Raw genomic sequence first — 22,483 nt, 5'->3', positions numbered from 1 at the left:
AAATTTTTTCGTTTTTGCTAACTTAGGACCACACTTCATGACACATGACTTGGTTCTATTAACTTTGAGCCCAAGGTACCTCATAAAGGTATTAAAAGCATTCAATAAAATCTGGAGGCCATTTGCTGTCCTTGAAATTAAAACTGCATCATCTGCATATAAAAGTACAGGGATTGGGGAGTTATTAATAACTGCGGAGTCTTTTCCTAAATCACAGAGATTTCTCCAGCCCATTTATATATAAGAGAAAGAGGAAAGGGGCAAGAACAGTCATGTCTGACCCCTTTTTGTGAGGGGAATTTCACTGTCAGACCTCCCTCCCGAGACTAACGGACCGGAGCCTCTGTGCAGGTGTGAAGTTTACTGAGTAATATAACTTTTTTCATCCACGCCCATATCCAGCATTTCCTTCCACAATTTCTCCCTGTTGACCGTATCAAAGGCGCAGGAGAGATCTATAAATGCTAAGTGTATACAGCCCCTTTTGGCTTTAGTATATTTCTGGACTGAGTGTCAAATTAAGGGTTTGTTCGACTGTGCCCACCCCTGGGCGAAAGCCAAATTGTACCTCTGAGAGGGAGTGAGTATCGGTCGCCCATTCTTCTAGCTTATTTAGAATTACCCGGACCAAAATTTTAACTGAGCTATCCAGCAAGGCGATTGGGCGATAGGACAGACCCTCTGTGCTAATCTCCCTTCTTAAAAATCGGGACGATGATTGCTTCTTTCCAAGAGTCTACTAAAGGACCTACCACAGCCGACCTTAAGACGTTGGTTAGCAATGGACCCCAGAAGTCTGGAAGTGCTTTATATAGGTCAGCGGGAATTCTGTCTGGACCTGGGGCTTTCTCAGATGGACTATCTTGGATTGCCTTTTTAACATAGTCTACACTTAGTGTTACTAAAAGCCAAAGTTAGCTGATCGTTTCCTGCAGGTTTTAAACAGTTTGGCATTTCTGATTGGGGGTTTGTCTCTGTGGCGAAGGTTTTTTTAAAATAGTTCACCCAGGTCTTGGCTGGAATGACAGTGTCCATGGGCATGGCATAGTTATCGCTGAATAATGAGGAGTTAACCACACGCCAGAATGCAGTTGTATCTTTGAGTTTGCTTGCGGTCATCAGTTCCTCCCACGCAGATTCACTTAGATCCACTTTCCTTTTGGCAAGAACTTCTTTGTAGTTTTTCCGGGCAATCTTAATTGCTTGTAGATCTTTGGGAGATGCATTGATTGTTTTTTTTAGCTTGCTTAAAGATGAGGTACATGCGTGGTTAAACCATCTTGGGCCACAGGCTTTATTGGCTCGTTGAGGCTGTAGTTTCTCTGCCATGTAATTTGTCAGGGAGAAGAATGCCCGAATAATTTCGTGTGGGCTTTATTGTCGTCCAGTGATGTCATAACATCTGGGCATTTGTTCAAGAAAACATCAAAAAACATTTTTGGGGTGTTTATCTTTCCCCATTTGATTGTGAGCCCTTTTTGGGATGAGAGCTTCATGGGAGGGTGGCGCTTCCCTCTGCTTGGATCATTTGTCAGATCTAAGTTCATCATAATGGATAAGGGGTTATGATCACTAAAACAGGTCGGGGTAACCCTGAATTGACCTGTAATAGGGGACAATTCTCTAGAATAGATAATATAATCAATAGTGGTGTGAGTGTCCCCTCCCCCCCCCCCCCCCCCCCCCCTTACAAATGTTGGTATCCCTCGGGTAGCAGGTGTGGGAAAGGAAAGGGAGTTTACCGTTATCCGAGTTGAGGGCGTTCCCGTACGGGGAGTGTTTGAAGTGTTGAATGGGAATATCGTTCTCGTCCAGGAGTTCTGGCTCGCAGAGATGGGCATTAAAATCACCAACCCAGACTATTCTTATGTCCTTTTTACTAGATACTGTTACCTTATGTATTAGAGTCTCCAAGCTACTGACCACGTTAGTGTCTGAGTTGTCAAAAGTGTTGTTAGAATAGTTGATCAGTAATATATCGTATGATTCTTCTAGTTTCAGAGATAGGGCCAGAAAAAAAGGCGATTTACCTGCAACACGTGCTTCCGTCCCTCCAGCCTCCACAGATAAAAAGGTAGCCAGACCGCCCTTAGCTCTGCCTGCCTGGGCCTTGGTTGCAGGGACGTAGTATGTGGTATAGCCATTAATATGTGGTGATTCTGTGAGCCAGGTCTCCTGGCAGCAAATAATAAGATTTCCCATCACTAAATTTATCCAGTCCGGGTTTCCAATTTTTGATTTTAGACCTGTGACATTCCATGAAATAATCCCTAGGGGTGTCGTAACCTGTATGTTAGGGACTCCTTTAAATTCTAGGGGGAACTGTGAGAGTACGTTTGTCTCCGGTGGATCTTGCAGGGATGGGTCAGTTAGTGATTGTCAATCTAACTGCTCTAGTGAGGTCAGGGTCTCATATCTATTAGATAGTGTCAGGGCAGTATCAGAGGGGTTAGAGAGACCAAGGTTACTGGTATTCTGAAATCCGGAGTAGGTTGAGTCAGAATGACATGGGTTTGGTAACGGATGGATAAACTTAGTCAGGAGTTGGGCTCTTATAGGCCCTACGGGTGATCTCATAGATGAGAGGTGGTGATACAGAACATTAGCAGTCCGGGGGTCTTAAAATTTATTATAATACAGTCCCCAGGTGATGTTTTAGTGGATGAGCCACCCCAAGGTACCCTTCTTACAGTTAAAATGTCCCTATGGAAGTCAACCCGCTCTCCTGTGTGTTTTCCTACCCAATGCGTCACTTTATTCAATAGAGACATATGGGATTCGGGGTGGGTGCTTTCCAGTATGGGGGCATTTTCCAAGATTAAAACATAGGGGGTACATGCCAAAGGTATCATTGGGCGGGCTGCCTGAGTACTTATAGATTCCTGGCCCCAGTGGCCTTCCCGTTTATTTATGTCCCACTGATATTGTGGGTTTGTAGAATGATGTGGGGCCTCTGTATTCAAGGGTTTTTGGATCGGGTTCTGGGTAGGGGATATTCTAAAGTTCTGAGGTTGGTGAGTAGGTGGAGCTGGTAAATATTCAGGAATGGAATGAATGATCTGAGATTCTGCCTTCGGTGGTTCGGGTTTTATATTTGATATAGATTCAACCTTCTGTTCGAGGACGGCCACTTTCTCCAGAACTAATGAGCATAGCTTTTTAATGTCTCTGAGTTGGTCTTCAATATGCAAAAAATAAGTTTTAGTTGAATCCAGATTTTTACTGTCTTTTGGTTGTTTCCCTATAGTTTGTTTTATTTTTTGGGTTTTAGAGGGACATTTGCTCTTACTCCTAGTTCCTGAAGAGGACTCTCCAAAGCCTTCCCTATCTACAGGAAGTCCCCCTTGGTGTATGGGGGTTAGTGCCATTTGGGGGGGGGGATTATTTGCCTGCTTTTTTTTGAGGGTGGACTCTCTGGGGTTGTAGGAGTAATTAGATCGATTAAATCGATTAAATCGATTTCAGTTATTACACAGGGGTTTCTTTCCTTAATCTTACTCGGCCGCAGTGTTGCCGACGGGATTCGTCCCCCCTCCCCAGCCTTTCCTGCTTTCTCAAGAGATGACTCTAGGGTAGCTTCTACCCTCCCTATCTCTGTCTCAATGGCACCCATTACAGACGTTAGGTAGCTTGTTATTAGCCTGGGTGGGGGGGCCTCCTGGGTGGTTTCCCTTCCCCCATTATCTCCCTTGCGTTTTCCCATTTTGGGAGGCTAGTCCCTATGTCCAAGATGGGGCACTGTAAATTACTTTAACAGATATATCACTCTCAAATCCCCTGTCTGGGGGAAGGAAAATAGAACCAGATTATAGTCAGACCCTAGTTGGTTCAAATGTCCAGTCACAGCCTTTAATCGCACCAGAAACTACTGCAGTTATAGTGTTATAGGCCTGGCTTGTACCTTGTGCGTGAACCGCCTAGGTCAATCCTTGCGTGAAGGGGGTGAGACCTTCAGCTAGTAATTAGTGCTCTTCCACCGCAGCGCCAAAGGCGCACTCCCCGAGGACCCTCTTTTGTTTTAGAGAGTAATCACCGGCACAGTACCTTTAGGCGGCCCTGTCCAATTGGGCTAGCTGATCCAGACTTCTTTTGGGTGAATGTTAGGGGGGTGGCCCTGCCCTGCCTCTTCTGGGCAAGGACGGGCCTGGGCACGGTGGGAGCGCGATCAGGTTTTTAAAGGGCTCCTGCCCCTCCTCTCCTCACTCGGCACTTCCCGCGACGGCGGGAGCGCGATCAGGTTTTTAAAGGGCTCCTGCCCCTCCTCTCCTCACTCAGCGTTAGGTACTCACTGTTCTGGAGTCTGTGTTCACTACAGTGAATTATGGTTCTCTTCCATTGAAGGTATTTCACCCTGCTGGTGCTCTGAGTAAAAGTACTTCGTGTTTGCCAGTATCCGCTGTTTTAAAGCACTGGCCCAATACTGAAGAAAGTACACCCTCAAGCTTTTTTTTTTTTTTTTTTTTATATACTGATTTAAGTTGTCTTTGATTCACTACCTCAGAATATTTATTTTTTTATTGTTATTTTTTTAATCCAGCCTTCCATGTCAAAGTATTAAAAGGGAGTAGGAGTTTGTCAATGAGATCTGACTCCAGAAGTCATTCTCTTGCTGAAAAGCTGCCCAATAAGGGTCCTTCCTCTTTAGGTATTCTGAAGTTGTGTGGCAATGAAGTATGAAAACCATACATTCAGGCATTAATAATGGAGTACATTGATGTACCAAAGGGCTAGAAGTAAAATACCTGGTTATTTCTTAGTGGCAAACATTGGTTTCTGTGACGTTCCAAATACTGAAAAAAGTAGAGACCTGTAGCTTCATAAAAAATTAGATTAAAAAAAAAAAAAGTTCAGCTGCAAACTGTATGCGAACATGGGGTTCTGCAAGCTGTACTTACAAAGCAGTATTGTATGTTCAGCCTGGTCTCCTTCAGTGCCTGCCTACCCCTGCTCTGTAATTCACACTGTGACATCGAATGGTAGGCAGCATGTGTTGGACTTTAGCCTTGCACCAAAAATAGAACTGGATAACTGAGCAAAATACAGGCTCTGGGGATCCTTCAATGAGAAATGGGGAGTGGTGTACTCTACTTGGTGGAAAGTGAGTCTGGCTAAGCTGACTTGTTTGGTGGTCTCTTACAAAAAAACAGGACATGCATTCCTCCATTGCTAATTCTGCTGCTAGACTTGGCCTATGAGCTGGCCATACATGCCTTTTAAATATAAAAAGATTTCTTGTCCATCATTTTGGGTGAAGGATCTACCACATGCTTTGACTGGAAGGCCTCACTTCACAAATGTGTGCACTAGACCAAGAGTCTGGTTTTTGTCCTCATCAATAAAGTTTAATTGATCTGGCCTTCTGAAAGCCATATTTTGCAAGAGACCAGAGCCAGTTGTCATTGTGCATAATGATGCTGGTAGCTAATCGACGATCAGGCGAAGGTGCCATCGTTTTGGGTCACTAGGTATGACCATTGAAAGTGGCCTCTATGGTGGATAACAATATAGTCTTACCATTCAAAACTGTATAGCTCAGAACATGGTTGATAAAATTAACTGACTCTGAGCTGGTACTGGCCCCAAAGCGTTAGTTCTAATCTCTGCTCTCAAATCACCGCTGAAAGCAAAGGAACAGGTGGCCTTGGGAGTTTGTTGGTCACATTTCAACTGCTCATGCAGTTTCATTTTTTTTTCTTTTCTTTTCTGGTAGAATCCTTGAAGATTATTCATGCATACGAGGAAGACTTCTAAGCATTTTAGGACTTGTTAGGGATGTGGAAATGTCTATAAACAAATACAATACTCTGTGCTTTCATTTACTAGTCACATACAGGTTTACATGGATGATATAGATGGTCTTGGGAGATGCAGCAATCTGAGTATTAAAGGGCTAAAGATAGAACCAGAAGTCTTTACAACATTTTTACAGCCTCCTATCACGCTAACAAAAGCTGAATTGTACATATGACTTACTCAAACTGAGCAAGAAGTTGGCCACCTTCATTTGTTCAGAATCTTAAGAATAGAGATGACTCCTGTTGTTGGCAAGCAACTATACTGCCAAGTTTTCTGGATCAAGGAAAGGGACTGTGCGGTGCTCTCAAGTAAAGCCTTACAAACAATTAAAGTTATCTGGCCATAATTTGACAGATGTACAGAATACAGAAACACTCATTTGTCTGTATTTGGCTATAGAGTTGACTTTTTGGAATAATTGTGAAACTGGGCATCGTCTAGTTTTTCTAGTAATGGAGGGGGTGTATGAGCATTAGACCAGCCCCTACTAGTAAGAACATAACGGAGTCCACTGCTTGGCCTCACGGAAGTCTACTGGCCACGATCAACACAACAGATGTCTGTTACCTAATGCAAGGGTACTTATTTTATTGACATTGGTAGGATGAAAAGTTAAGTGGTGAAATTGGGATTCTAATCTGTGACCATGTAAGTGGGGGGGCTTTGAACGCAGATCACTGTAGAGGATGCACTAGTTCACTTTGCCTTCAGTCTTCAGCCACTGCTTCATGAGGCTTTCTCATGTTTCACTAAAACAAAAATTGTTACTGGTTTTTATTTTACAAAATTATTTTTAGTAATCACAGTTGACGCTACATGTGTACCTTAGCAGGACGTTTACGGCACATATACATTTTACAAAGGATTAAAAAAAAAAAACTTTAAATGATCAGTCTGTAACCATGTTAAAACTGGTACTCTGAGATGGCCTGCCTTCGACCCCTACCCAGAGGCATTATACAATAGGGGGACTGTTATACTATTGGCACCTGAGCACAGTCTGAGCTGATTCCTGGTGAGGTTGCCCTTTCGTGTACCAAGTGCACGACAGTGAGGGCATTGAACTTGACCATCTGTTTCACAGTCTAGCTAATGTACAGTTCTGCATGTGTTTGATTGCTTCCTGCAGTCACCCTAGTTCTTCTCTTTGGGAACCACCCACTTCTGGAGCCATTTCTTTACCTCTGCTGAGGGAAGGGTGTGCTGGAAAGGTGCTGAGGATGGCACTGTGGCACGTAATGGGACAGTGTCCCTTTATGTATTTTTTTTTTTAAAGCCGCTTTAATAAGTTTTTATACCAACAAACCTACAGAGCTGACTACATAGGCATTTACTCTTTGGAAACCAGTTGTGATGTGCGTCCTAAAATCTCAGTACTTGTCCTCCGGAAGCGTTCAGTATAATGCATTTTGTTGTGCCAGTAATGGAACCAGTATGTGAGGAAGTGGTGATTGCAGGCTCCTCCAAGTACTCCCAGGAAGACAATATATTAATGGAAAATGATTTTTTTAAAAATGCAGATTTGTCAACAAAAATCCATATTAAGAGACAGACCTATGCCAGCTGTGACTGCCAGTTATGTATGGGAAGGGGTGCATGCTTGCTTAGCTGAGGTTGGCCTTTTTATGTTTCACCTACAGCGCGCATTTGTGCCCGCAAAAGCTTTTCTTTAAATAAAGGCTTAAAAGGGGCTTAGAGCCCACCCATTAACTTACCATTGGTTGGCTCACACTAGTTTCCTTGCTTACTATTGGTTCATCCTTTTCTTCGCCTCCAGCTTATGTCTGTCCCTTGATGTCCCTGCCATGGAGCTTGGACCAAGGACTTTTTTTTTTTTTTTTTTTTTTTTTTTATTACAGCGCATTTAAAATTGATCTATAGGTCTGTGAGTGCTTTACGTGTGCTCAATTTGCTTTACACAAGGACACTGTTGTAGTTGGACTCTTGCTGTAGGCAATACTGCTGGGTTAGGAATGACAGCACTTTTGTTTGTAGGCACCTAGGTTATTCCTACAACAAGTCGCAACTGTCAGCCCAGCCCTCTTAGCTCACAAGCAGTATCTCACCAAAACCCAATTAGTAACAAGGTGATTTGATGGGTCCTTTCACAAGCACTCGAGTGCGACATCTCGGGAGTCGAGGTTAAACTGATTACCATTTTCTCACATGAGCAACAAGTCTAACCCACAGGCAATGAAGGAGATGCAGTAAAGTTTTCAATAGGTTTTATTAACAAGACTGCTGTCTACTGTATAATGCATGGGCTGCAATGATTAGTATTATGAAAAATGCAAGGAAGAGACTTGTATAATACCATGAGATGTAACTTAGTCGTGAAATAAGCCCTGTACTCTAGCATGATGAACCTAATCTCTAACCTAAAGAGAGCTAGGAGTGTTAAACCTAATCTGCCACTAGCATGTCCATGAGAAGAGGCCCCCACTCGTGTTACCTGGGAATGAGGTCTCAAGATCAGACTCTGTGGCGACGCAAAGGTTGGGTCTGCATCAAGGCGACCTGTAGCAGAGTTGATAGCATCTGGTAGGAATTTCTCTAATCTTGTCTGAGATGTATTTATACAGATCTTGCAGTACCCCCAGACACAGGTATGTTTCCAAACAATAGATAAGGCATGCTTGGGTCGGCAATTATATAAACCATTCCCTGACAAAGTACATTGTTACTGCCACACGAAAGTGGGAAAGTACATGATGTGAATACCTACGTATATCACTTATCTTTGACGCTGATAGTGACGTCTTACAGAGTGACACTAACGTGAAATGAAAACATCTTCCCAACTATAAACATAGCAGCCATCTTGGAAAAATAATTAAATAACTGTGCTAAAACAGAGCAGGATAAGTAGGTTAGGTCACTAGGTGACAGGCACACAGGCCTGCAAGCCAGAAGGCTAAGCTATTTCCTGATTCCCAATAAAACTAAAAAAGATACACTACAGTACAGCACTGTCTGCAGGTAGTAACTCTCTTGAGCAATACACCCCAGAGCATTAAAAAAAAAAAAGTGTAGCCTCTATGCAACGCTTCTCTAAAAAGACGCTGTTCACTTAAAATACCAAAGTGCTAAAGATTATGGTACCTCCAACCTTCATACCGTGATTAACTTTACAGATAGTCCATCTGAAGATAAAGAAGCAGGTGTACACAAGTTAGTACCTGGTTCTCCCAGTCTTCTATGTGAGGTAGAAAGTATCATGGGGAAACAATCGTCTAATAACTCTATACTCCCTACAATACTTAGTATGCCCTGTTGGGAACTTTTTCTGCAAATCAAAAAAATTTGTGTGAAACATACTAGGCACAAGTCATCAACTGTTATCTACACACACTTCAGTCCAAAGATTTAGAATGTGTACAATACTTATATACACCTATGATGCATTAGAAGCACATGTATTTTGTAAACACACCCATTAGCTAGACAGTCTCTAACATTAGGAAATTAATATGGTAGCTACCTGCTACTCTAACTTATAAAACGAACACTCTCATTGGATGATGTAATCCGTGATGTTAGTGATGTCATGAATTATATTTTTTTAGTTCAAAACGTGAATGTCACTGATGTATTCACCTACCTATAGCGTTGTTATAACCTTGGTTTTTTTTCTGTAAATATATCTTGTTACAGGGGGACTGAAATGCATCACTGGGTCTCCTTTTAACACAAAACTAAGACTTCTAAGACGCCTTATGGTTTTATTGAACAGATGCCACTGGCCAGCAACCCACTTTGACAATTGTTCAGATCCAGACTTCAGGGTAGTATAAATCTGCCACCTTTATGGGCAGATCTATATCTAGGCTACAGTCTGCGATCTAAGGAAGTGGTCAGTGTTGTGACGTTACAAACAATTGCTGTTGCATTATAAAATCACCTCCACTTCATGTCCAATAAAACTAGGTGAAATTGTTTGTGCTCCTAAAGTGTGAGAACCACTTAAGTAGCTAGCTCGGGGAGTGGCTAGCCTAAGATGGTGCTGGACGCAAGTCTGAAGTTCTGTGTACTGGGCCTTCCTGGTGGAGATCTTTCTTTGAGAAAGAGAGATCCCGGGATATTACAGAGGACTTTGCAAAATATTTGGCAGTGCACCAGAGGCCAGCCACTAGTGAACAGGGAGACCTGGAGACCTTTATAGGGGACCCTCTAGTCTCCTCCCCCCCCCCCCACCCCCCGGATCTGGTCCGGTGAGGATGCTAGAGGAAAAGATCAAAGGAGGAGGTGGCAGAGGCAATCTCACAACTGAAGAATGGAAAAAACCCTGACCCTAATGGCCTCCCTATCGAATTCTTTAAATGTCACCTCGAAAGTGGTGAAACCAATGCTTTCCATGTTTAATGCGGCCAGAGAGGCAGGCATTCTTCCGCCTCATCTCTGAGAAGCCATCATTGTCTTGATCCACAAAGAGGGAAAGGTAGATGAGGATTGTGCCTATTACAGGCTGAGCTCTCTAATAAACATCGAAATGAAGATCCTGGCTAAAATTATAGCAAACCTTTTAACACCAGTGATTAACTCCCTTATCAACTCCTATCAGTCCGGCTTCATGCCCTACAGAGCAACACAACATAATTTGAGGAGGCTGATGGGCTGCTTGGTGCGCAATTAGTGCTTTCAAGGGCCGGGGTTCCTCTTTGTACTGGATTCTGCGATGGCCTTTGACTCCCTATAGTGGCCAGACATGATGGCTATCCTTCGGAAGATGGATTTTTGTCCATATTTCCTATCCTGAATCAGCCTTCGGTATAGGGACCCAGTGGTGAGGGTTTGATTGAACAGAACCCTGTTGAAGCCCTTTGGACTATCCAGGGGTAATAGATGGGGCTGCCTACTATCCCACCTTCTGTTTGCAGTGGCCCTTGAATCCCTAACATCTGGGTGAAGCAGTTGATCAGGGGCCTTCGATGGGAACGGATCTGGGAGGATGTCATCTCACTATACAAGGATGTTATCCTTCTCTACCTGATGGACCCACAGCACTCTTTGCCAAGAATCCTGAATATCTTTGGGTTCTATGCAGGGCACTGTAGCAAGTGCCACAAATCAGTGGCCTTCCTGATGAGGGTGGGACGCCGACAGATGGGGGAATCGCCACCTCCGGTGGGTAATGCAAGGATTCCACTACTTAGGCATTTTCATTTTGCTGCATAAAGATGTCTATACAGGAGAATCTGGAGAGTTTTGGAGTCTTATTGCAGAGAGGTGGAAAAAGCTACTGCTTTCCCTCCTGGGTTGAGCAGCCACTTGTAAGATGATCTACTTGACCACATTTCTATACATCCTACTGAATGCCCCTTATCTGGTCCCAGATGCCTTCTTTCGTAGGGTGGACGGGGTCACAATGTTGCTTTGGGATGGAGAGGTACCAGAATAGCCCTGTCAACCCTGACTAGATGCCAACCAGAGGAAGGTATCACTCTCCCTAATATTTGACACCATTACTGGGCCTTGCAGTTGCTGACTTTTAATGAGTGGGCCTTTTTGGCCCAACCGGAACCCACCCAGTAGATGGACTGTACCACCATGGGTTAGTGGGGGGAGGGGAGGAATAGTGGGTGGTGTCTCACACTCCCACTCTCCCTCCCTCCCACGGAATATAGTTTTGGGCTACTCTGACTGGCCATGCGGTGTCTGAGCAATAGTCTTCCCCCCGCTTTCCTATCTAAGGGATTGATAGGATAGGGATCTGGGCAATCTAGAGGATGACGATTGGAGTTAGGTATGCAGGTATCCTAGAGAAGTTGCAATCCAGGAAGGCTTTTGCCTGATACTATTAAAAATCTTGCACAGGGCCTTTTACACCTTCACAGTGCCTTCTATACCAGGACCCACCTATTGAAGAATGGTCGTACATCTGATGATCTGACTATGGGGCTGCCATATGTGGGGCACTCTACTTCATACGCTATGGGAATGTCCAAAGCTGGAGGCAGGTGGGCAACGGGATTGCTACAACATTGGGCAAGGAGTTGATAAACACACCCCAGTTGGTGCCCCTGGAAATCTGGGGCAACCAAGCACTGTACCGCTCCTGCCTGTTATTCTGTAATTTGTCTTTGATTTGGGGGGGAAGCTGTTTTGTTTTCTTATCATATACACTGAATAGAGATTTAAAAAAGTAGATAACTCAGTGGGTTACAGAGATCATTTGTGTACTTGCATTTCATAAATTACAATCCTAACCTAGCACAGTGACCTATGAACGGGCATCAAAGAGCTACATGCTAACAAAGTCAGAGATTGAGAACTTTATTGTTTTATCAGTCTTTTGATATTTTAAGTTTGCTAAAATGGGTTCCTTAGGTTAGTAATACATTCCTATTTTAGTCAACTCCAGTCACTTGTGGTCTTAATCTTGAGGTTTGTGGGTCACATTTATACTTTTTCACTAGGTTTATTACAGACGTGATGTAAACTTAGTGCAAAGTGTTTTGGAATTTACTCCCTCAAAATCCAGATTTGCATTGGAAAGTAGCACTTTGTGGTACTTTGTCAAGTGGGCATATTTTCTGCAGCAAATGGGTGTTCCAGTGCAACCACCCATGGATTTCGATGCCATTACCGATCGAATACTGGTAGAAAGTGATATACATCAAAATTATGCCTCCTTGAGGCAGGCATAATGTTGGAGAAAAGCTAAATTCGCTCCATATTTTTCCAAATGTGCATGTCTGTTGCACTGGAAAGCTGATCTGCGAAGTGGAAAAAGTTAAAGTATATTTTGCACTGGAATGGTACCGTCCCTGTAAACTAAGGTGCAGTTGTCTTTGTGTTGGTGCAAGGCAGCCTAATCTGTGGTAGGGAAGAGAGAAACAGTGCCATATCTTAGTATATATGGAGCTGTACGCGCCACCTTTCACACAACGCAGCAATTTTAGTTACTGCACTTTCTCAAGGCCAAGCACAATATTGCCTATGAGTATGGATGACATGTTGTTCCTACACCTTGTAGCCTTCGTTGTCTTTTGTAACATTGCCTATACCTTAATGTCCACTCTGCATTATTCATTGTCGCTGTATAATGTGTTTGTAAACCACGTAAAGCACTTGGACAACCTCAATTAGGATAAGTAGTTCAATCAGAGGTTAAATGAATGTGAGATAGTGGCTAAGGAGAGATGAGAACACCATAGGAGGCTGGCAGTGAGGGCTGTTGTTGAGGTCCTTTGTCGGGGGCGCGGGCAACAAAGATTGTGGCACTGGGCAAATTAGCAGTAATGTTGCCTCTGGTGACGGGCACAATGAGATTGCCATTTGCTGAAACAATTTGGTAAAGGAGAACCCAGTTTGCAGAGCCCCACTGTTAGTTTCAAGGGCTGTATCCTTCCCACCATTCTGGTGAATAGTGAAGGAAGCGTGTGGCCATTAGCACATAAATTGCCCTAGGTGGGTGGGAGGGTGGTCGCAGGGGGAAGTCATGATTGAATACTGTGCCTTGTGGTTTTCAACTTCCCACTAGACAACAGCATGTATGGTGCTGATGGTGAGGCCAAGGGATTGCCCTACCCAGGAAATACCACTGCGTTTGGGTGGCTTTGTCCAGCAACAGTTAGGCATACGGTCCTAGAATTATAAAAAACAACATAATTAAGTTGGTCAAAACACGCTGCAAACCCATTTAGAAAGACTTAACAAGGATGATCACCGTGGAATTATCTCCTGTCAATTAAGGTAAACGCCAAATCCCTTGTCTAAAATAATAAAATATTCTCAGTAATACAAAATGTGTACGTAGCCTTTAACCCAGTGTAATAAAACCCCACCTTTGCGAACATACGGGCTATATCATTATTACAAAAAATACATCAGCCCCATTGCCTTTATCATAACTTTTCATAAGAAATATAGACCCATGGTATCTAACATAACGTTTCCTAAGAAACACATGAGGCCAATATCCTTGCTCACTGGATTGCCACTATAATCAGCTGAGACCTACTATACTGAAAATACGTTTTTCCATACAACCATCAGGCCTGCCAGCATAAAATTGCAGAAACTGCTTGCAAAACGATATACAACTGCTTTAAGGATCAGTTCACAAGGATTAGCACAGTGCAAATCGGCTACCACCAGGGAGTTTCAGTGGGATCACCAACCCCAACTTACTATGGCAATTGGACAGATTTATTTTAACATGTAAATTGACCCAAGGCTTATCACAGTGCAATCGTAATCCACCCTTGGACTATTGGTTTAACATTTGCTTTTCACAATAAATAAACCATCCCTGCTGGTTTTGTCATTTTTCTCATTAAACAAATCAGACCCATGGCATCTAATAAAACATCTATTGATGAACCAATGAGGCCTATCAACTTTCCCTGCTTATTTGAGGAGCGTACAATGAAAAGTAGTCCTTTGCCGTTAAACGACACTTAAATACTCTGCAATGTAAACTGGCGGTGCCTGAAAATAACCTTATGTAATAAACCAGCTAAGTTATTTCGAGCACAATATATATCCAATGTGTTTTTATGATAAAACATTACAACACAGGCAGTAGGCTGGCGTGTTTTTTTTTTCTTTTCAATTGTATAGAATAAAGCCAGTAGGCCTCGAAGTTTGGATTGTTTGTGTGGCTTCATAAGCTTCAATATTTGAACATTTTGCTTAACGAGCAACTAACCTATAGCCTTCAAAAGAATGTGGATGTTTGCACGTGCATGCTGTTCCAAACCTGGCCTTGGTGCTCCATCTGTTCAAAATGTTGACCGCTTCCAATGCAGCACTAGATGGAGAGCAGTAGGTTCACGTGTACAACATCTACCAAGATGTAGACAGTGCGAACGGGATAGCGTTTGCCATAGTGATTGTTACATGTCCATGTTGCATGCATATACTGCAGTATAACGTGGCTTTTCTGTGCAATGTATAGGTTTTTATAAGTCTAGCTAAAAATGTTTTTGTTTTCTCTAGGAATTGGATGATGGTCTTGATGAAGCATTTTCAAGGTAATTTTATGCTATGAACAGAGTGCACTTTTACGAACTGCTTTTGTAGATCTACTTCATTTTGTGTACGCAAGTTTTATGTGTGCCTAGAAGGCATGTGAACGGTTTATGCTGAAACTGCTAAGGCAATTTGAGGAGTTCTTAAAATTTGTACATGGCTGCTTTGGCAGAGCCCCTTATCTAAGCACTTTCGTACATTGACTTGAAGACAGTGGCGGCCCGTCCTTTAGGGCGGAGGGGCCACGCCCCCCCACCCCACCCCATGAAGAGTGTCTGTCAGGCTGAACAAAGGTCAGCCTGACACACTTCATGTTCAGGTCAGGCAGCCAGGAGTGAGCCATGTGCGATTTGCGCAGACTCCAGGCTGCCTGAGCTGAACTTTGCTGGGCTGAGGAGATCACGACCTCTATGGGCGTGACCTCCTCGGCCCAGCAAAGGTGCCTCGAGGCCCTCCCCTGGGTGACGAGGAAAGCGTCACCCATTGACACTCTCCCTGGGCGCTTCAGGTTTAAGCCCTGAAGTGCCCAGGGCGAGTGTCAATCAGTGGCACTTCGTCACAGAGTGGGGTGGGGGTCAGCAGTCTCACTGACCCCATCCCACTCTGTGACGAGGCTGGGACTGCTGCCTTCCCTCATTGGCTGACCTAAGGTCAGCCAATGAGGGAAGGCAGCAGTCCCAGCCCTCCTGGGACCTGGAGGCTAAAGGTAAGTGTGTGTGTATGTATGTGTTATGTTCTACATTGAATGTTTGGTGCGCATGTTTGAGTGTTAATGGATGTGTGTGTGTGTGTGTAAGAATGAATGTGTGAATTTGTAAAATTAATGTTTGGTGCGTGCATGTTTGAATGGAATGAATGTTAATGGATGTGTGTGAATTTGTAAAATGAATGTTTGGTGCATGCATGTTTGAATGGAATGAGTGTTAATGGATGAGCGTGCGTGCATGTCTGTGTGTGAAAGAATGAGTGTGTTTGTGTGCCCCGCCCGCCCTCATCCCAAAGCTGCCGTCCGCCACTGCTTGAAGACCAGCTTAGATTCGTTACCCCCCCCCCCCACACACACACACACAACTTTCCTGTGTACTCTGGTTATACTTGCCAAATAACATGTTAACATTTCTACATCTGTTTAGCAGATATCCCTTTATACAGCTTGCCATGTGCAGGACGGTGGCAAGGCTTACTGAAGACTATCTTGTTTAACTTTCCCTTCCCCGTGGATTTATATGAACTTTTTCCGTTGTTTTGGATTATCTCCATTACTCTCTGCAGCCTTGTCCATACTGCTCACATTTTACACATGGTGGCTTAATTCTGTGACAATTCTGGCTACTGATTGTTTGCTCCAATGCCTATTTTGTAAGAACTTGCTCCAGGTAAGGGATTAACTTGTCAATTTTATTTTGTTGCCTCCCCTCCCCCCCAGAGTCTTTCCTGTTTTGGTCAGTCCAGTTGTTCATCCTAGACTCTAACTTGTAGCCCACCTTCCTTCCACCCATGCAGAATGTAATGAGTTGGTGCAAATCTGCATCGTTTAAATATGCACAGTGTTATTGAGGCATTCTGGTGACTGACTTGACAACCAGGCTGAAGTTTAAGTGGTTTATAAAGGTCACAATAACTACTAGAGGGTGTTAGTTTAACATTCATGTTGTGTATTTTTATATTAAATATTTTGTGTATATCTTTATTGGTGGTTTTTGTTTTTGGTTGACTAACAGGACTAAAACAAATGATCATAACAATTCAATCATAGAGACAGTACACAATGTATCACTTTTTACAGCACATTGTTCTTCCAGCAACAATACAGGGCACAGATTATAAGGAAGAAAAACTTAAATTTCTAGTTCGGACACATCCCGTGGAAGGTGGAAGCAAGGGGTTCTCATGAAGCTCATTGTAATACTCTTACGACCAATGCAGCAAAGTTAGATCTGCGCCTCATGGGTTATACTCATTAATTTTTAAGTTATTAATCACAGCCCTCCCACCGCCCAATTTAAGTATCTTCTGCAACTTTTGGGTCGCTTCAGATTTAATTTTCAGGTATCTTTCCTTTGACTGGTCAACAATCTTGTCTTCCCATACTCTCTCCATAGGTGACCCCTCTTTTAGGCAGTGTATTGTGAAATTGGTTATGATAGACTTCTAGCCGCAGATTCCTTACCTTTTTTAATATTCCTCAGGCATCAGACTTGATCCAGAAACTTTTCAGCCGGGCTTCTGGTGTCAGAAGGTGGTGCCTCATGTCTCTGCACTGATGCTGTTCTGCTCTGAAAATGACTTGAGGCCTAGATAGAAGCCACTCCCGCTTGCAGATGTCAGTTCCTTTCTTTCCGTGCCCCTCCATGCCTATCTCTTGTGTCTCAGACTGCTTTTGTAATTGACCACCCCTCCCCCCCCCCTCCCCCCTCCCCCCTCCCCCCCTCACCCCTCCCCCCTCACCCACACCCTCAAGACTTCAGTACTGTGTAGGGGATGTCACACCGTAAGGTAGGCTTTAAGCCCAGCAAGGACTGTCCCAAACAGATGCCTTTAACCAATCTCCAAGCACAAAAAGATACAGCGTTGGATCGCTAAAAGTCCTGCTCCAAGGCTTATTACTGAGTTGGCAATTTCGGTCTCGAAGCTGTTCTTCCTGGCACTCAAAACAATTTGAAGCAGAGTTGCACTCCTTCATTCCATTTCCACTCCCCTGCTAAAGCGCACGGTGGCAACAATGGTCCATTCTGGAAGTCAACCAACTTCTGAGCTGATTCTGCAGCTGATTCTGGCACCACCAGAGTTTCCTAGACCTTCACCCATGTCATAGTCAATAGTTTCATTCAGCTTTGCTCTGGATCTTTACCTACTCCATCTGGTGTGGATTTTTGCCCCACAAAACCAAGAAGCATACAATTTGGAATACTGTTGGACCATCTCAGCCACTTCTGCCCTCAGCCCAGTACTGACATTGCCTCTAGCGGCCATACCCACTCCAGACAAAGGTATGTCTATTTCACCATCCGAAGAGGTGGACCCAATTGTCCTTTCTGATGCAGTTTTGAATTCAATGGATGTCGCAGCTAAATTAAAGTGAGGCTTCTGCTCTCACCTTACCACAAGGCAAGCAACACTCCTTATATATTTTTTTTAAAGCGGACTTTGATGACTATTATGGCCAGGGTGATGAATTCACTCAGCCGTACGCCAATGACAATCAGTTTTGGAGGGGTTTGCTGGAGCAAACAGAAAAGGCAAGGCTGTGCAGAAGAATACAATCTTGTGCTGAATTATGCTCTGAATTAAGATCTGCTGCACTTTGGAGAAAAAGTAGCCCCTAGAAGGTGTGGAAGCCCGTTTCTCTAAGGCTAGAGCTGCTACCACTGCATTGGCATGCAGAGTCCCTGTCTTGGACATCAGCCAGGCAGCTACATGTGCATCCCTCATACGTTGAAAATGCACCATTGTCTGGACAGCCAAATCTGCCAAGAGGGGCACTTTACATGCTTGGTCCCGCAGGACTTTCTGGGTCCAGTCCACCACCTGTATCTACCGCTTTCGTATCTATTCAAAATGTGAGGAATCTGCTGCTAAAAGTCAGTATCGTAAGACCGAGCTACATAACTCCAGTAGCACTCTTTCTGGTAAAGATTCTATCTAGCAGCAGATTCCTCAGTGTTAGACCTTGCATCCCTTGCGTGGTTCCCCTAAAACTTTGCTTTTTGACCTCCATACGCTCTGCTTAGCTGCATTGCTTTGTTGGCCTTCTGCCTCTTTCCTGGGAGTGAGAAGAACTGGACTTTGCTCTCTATTGGCTGCAGAACCAATTGACTCAAAGGGCTTGCTCGCTTGGCTCCTGTTCTGGAAGTCTCTGGGCCATCAGACTTCCCTCAACTCTGTTTCAGCTGCTGGACTCTCCCACTAAGTCCTGCCCTGCCAAGAAATGCCAGTCCAGCCCTGTTCCTTGAGAGGAGACTTTGCAGCTTCTTATTTTCAAAAACTGGTGAATCTAGGTTATTGCACTGCTCTGAACTGCCACAGTGCACTTAAAACATCTATGCAGTGCTGCGACCACGAAGCTGGACACTACGAGGTTCGATGGCGGAACGCTGATCCGAGGACATCACTGTGTAGCTTGACGATGCATTGCTTGCATCCGCTGGTTCACCTTGTTCGATGTTGACGCAGGACCCTACTGCAAGGCTTGTCGACAACGCATCTAACAGACTGCATGGATTGGAACTGACTCAATTCTTTGTTGTTGACGCTTGCTTCATCCAAGATCCTTTTTCAGAGGGCCATGCGTGGGAACTGTAGCTAGCCTTCCCTCCATCGCGGTCGCCTAAGCTTTGGATTCTCCCTGGTCTAACGCGACCGCCATTAACCTTTCTGCGTTACTGACCTTTGAGCACTACATTGCAGGTTATTCTTTAAAAAAAAAATCCTATCTGGAGTTCTACTTATGGGATTTTTTTCGTTTTTTGGTCCTGTCTTACTCAGACACATCTTTTTCTAAACTATTGTGATATCTTTTACTGTAATTTAAGTGTTGCACAAATAGTTTACACATTTCCTCTTAAGTTAAGCGCTCTGTGCTAGGCTACCAGAGGGTGAGCACAGGTTAATTTAGATCGCATACCTGAATTACCCTGACTAGGATTGTGGTCCGTACCTGGACAGGGTGCATGCCTCTGCCAATTAGAGACTCCATTTCTAACACTCTCCAACCTTCCCATCTCCCCAGTGCTGTATTTGGACTTGAACCATTAATAAAATCCCAAGTATAGGAATCTGCACACTATTGGTTTGGGGCTCTGTCTGGGTGTGTGGGCAGTCTCAAAAGTTACTGATGTCTGCATGCAGCAGTGGTGCCTATATATATAAATTCTGGAGCGAACAGCATTGGTACAGAGCAACAAAGCGCCAGCTTCCAGAGCACAGAAGCATTGCTGAAAGGTTTCCAGATCCGGTCAGATGCCTGGGGAATTTTCAGGACGTGAGGAATCTGCAACTCGATAGTCTCTACCAGAATGCTTTACCAAAGATATGTAGCCTTGTTTGGTTTGCCAAATTGAGCCCCAACCTTGCAGATTTCATTGATTGCTCTTTATCTGGTTGGGAATTACTTTCTGAAGTTATTGTTTAGGTGTGCATTCCAGAGGCAATACCTTTATTTAGGCAGCTTAGTTACAGTAAGTTTCCAATAATCAGTAAAGTCACTACATGACCCTGTCAAGTGAAAAACACGTCTGTATTCACACCTCTTGGCAGTATGTCTCGCTAGGTATATAAAGTTTCAGTGGGTAGAAATAAATGCATTGGAGTATTTTAAAATGGACTAAATTGAATGTCACTGAAGATCTCCCCCACCTGTGATCAGGCTATTGCTCACTCTGTACCCGTAATTAACGCTTGTATAGAATACTCCTTGCGTATTTTGCTCTTAAGGGTACTTGCGTTTTTTTTTTTTTTTTTTCTTTTTTTTTTTTTGTGCCTTTTGAAATGTGGTTGTGACTACAACCCTGTCCTGTCGTCGGTAGGGTCTCAGGTTTTCGTGACCGTATGGGAGTTTAGGGAAGTCAGTCAAGATTTCTCTGGTAATCTTGCTAATTTACGAAGTTCAAAGGTGTCCTGGTGTTTGGCAAATATGAGCAGTATATCTGGGGTATGGTTCCCCGAAGGTAGTACAGCCACACTCACTCCACTTAATCACTGTCATGTCCTGGTATACTTGTGTAAAAGGCTGTAGCCACCAGACAGCCACCACTTTCAATGGGGTGGCTATCCTAGAAATCGCTTCACTGCTGTGTTCGTCCCTTCCCACCTATCTTAGTAAACATGGGTAACTTTGCTGTATTGTCCGTCCCCTTCCCCTAGTAAGCTGTAACTGAACCCTTCAATAGCCTTTGTTCCCCGTTTTCCATTGCTGACTACTACTCATAACTGTTTTTTTTATCTGAAAACCAATGTAGAGCGGTCACAGGTCCACCTTCCAAGCCTCAGTGTGAAAATCTGATTTACCATAGTGGTTCATAGGAATGATACTTTGCCCGAATTATCGAGCTCGTTAAGCAGTGAGACTGCCGCAGTGAGTGAGTGACCTAAGTCAGTGTACGTTTATACAAGATGTTCTAATCAAGGCACTTTAATTTCCCATTGCATTGCATAGGTAAACCAGTAATATACACAGTGGATCATGCTATCTAGTTGTGTGGTTAAACAAAATGTGAATTCAAATGTTAAGAATGCGGTATTTTGCACCAGTAAAACATAGTTGTATGTAGAAACGAAGGTCTCCTTGTAGAGCTATACGTGGGTCACTGACTGCATTTTAACGTTCAACCAGCGTCTACCTCCTCCCTGACACCCCCCTTCCCCCCTTCTTTCTCGGCGACAATGAGAAGCTAACTCCTTGGCTTATTTAGTTGCCAGTGTTTTGAGATTTCATAACTTAATACATTGTCATGTTTAGACCACTAACCTGCAGAAGATGAAATCTGATAGAAAACCTAATGTGTTAGCCCTTCCATTAGATTACCTCCATAATTTATGGGAATAATGTGATGGCCACTATATGAAACTGATTTAATCAGCATGACTTCGTCGCCGTAAAACGTGTTTTTTTTTTTTTTTTTTAAACCACTTTTTGTGCAGGAACAGACCACCTCTCAATGTCTGGCTAGAACATACATGATACGTTAACAATAAATGGCATTGTTTTACAACCTTGTCACAACTGACAGCCTGTGCTGGTTCCAGGCTTTGTAGTTTTAGCAATAGCTAATTCTGCGTTGGTGTCCATTACTGTGCACATTCGTGAAGGTAGCCTATAAATAAAAAAAAAGCTAGTTTAAAAAAACAATCATGAGAATGAAAAGAAATGTCCTTTCATCCGCCATTCCATTTTTTTAAATTTCCTTTTGAAATTGTGGTATTAATTCTTGGGAAATGGCTGTAAACACTATTCTGTTAATTTATTTTACACATGGTATCAAAGCAAACCTGTATCGAATGTGGGGACTTTTTTTATAACCAAAATAATCAGTGTTGGACTCCTCGTGTGTTTTTCTCAGCATTTGAAGCTAAGGGCCTTAGTTAAAGTTTGGAGGGCAGGACACTGTCTTAAGTGTGGCAGATGTATTGTCCGCCTTATATGCACATTATATCCTATGGCACTTGTAAGTCTGTGGGCAAGATATGCTCCACATCTGGATGGAATCTCGACTGCTGAACTCTAAGGGTCTTCAGTTACCTAAGCCTTTCCCAGAAAGCTTGTAGAGTTGGCAAATAAATGACCTGCAAAGTTTTCTTTCCTGATCATTTTACCACTTGCCTGTCGCGCTTTCGGAATTGTCTAGATTGTGTTCCATAATATCATTTATAATTGACTTTCACAATAGGTTTTCATTAATATTGAGCACCTTTATTCCATTGGTGTGAAGGATCACTCGTTTTGTTTTGGGGGGTAAGTGGGGAGACACCGGTTTATTGTCACCGTTTTAGGAATTGCTGTTTACAGTAATGCAACTGAAAGTGCAGAAGTTCAATGTGGGGCAGTGAAGGTGGGGCATGGGAATGGTTAAGGATTTTATCCAGGCTGACTTGATGCACATGGGCGTCCAAGATGGAAAAGGGATGTTGTTGTGCTGTGCCCATTCAGCGTCTATGGGCAAAAACATCATTTTCAAAGTTTCCACTGATTGCCACCCTCACTGACGTGCATATG

General features: G+C 43.5%; 1 protein-coding gene across 1 annotated transcript in view; it reads left to right on the top strand.

Moving 5' to 3' along the window:
- The window catches only part of LDLRAP1 (low density lipoprotein receptor adaptor protein 1), a 223,418-nt gene that overhangs the window by 169,491 nt on the left and 31,444 nt on the right, over window positions 1-22,483 (top strand). Inside the window, exon 8 of the mRNA XM_069223923.1 lies at window positions 14,740-14,774. Coding sequence (XP_069080024.1) covers window positions 14,740-14,774 — 35 coding nt within the window. The remainder of the gene's footprint in view (window positions 1-14,739; window positions 14,775-22,483) is intronic.

The sequence above is a fragment of the Pleurodeles waltl genome, chromosome 3_1 (genome assembly GCF_031143425.1).
Source record: "Pleurodeles waltl isolate 20211129_DDA chromosome 3_1, aPleWal1.hap1.20221129, whole genome shotgun sequence".
In the NCBI taxonomy this organism is placed as follows: Eukaryota; Metazoa; Chordata; class Amphibia; order Caudata; family Salamandridae; genus Pleurodeles; species Pleurodeles waltl.
This window is presented reverse-complemented; position numbering and strand designations above follow the sequence as displayed.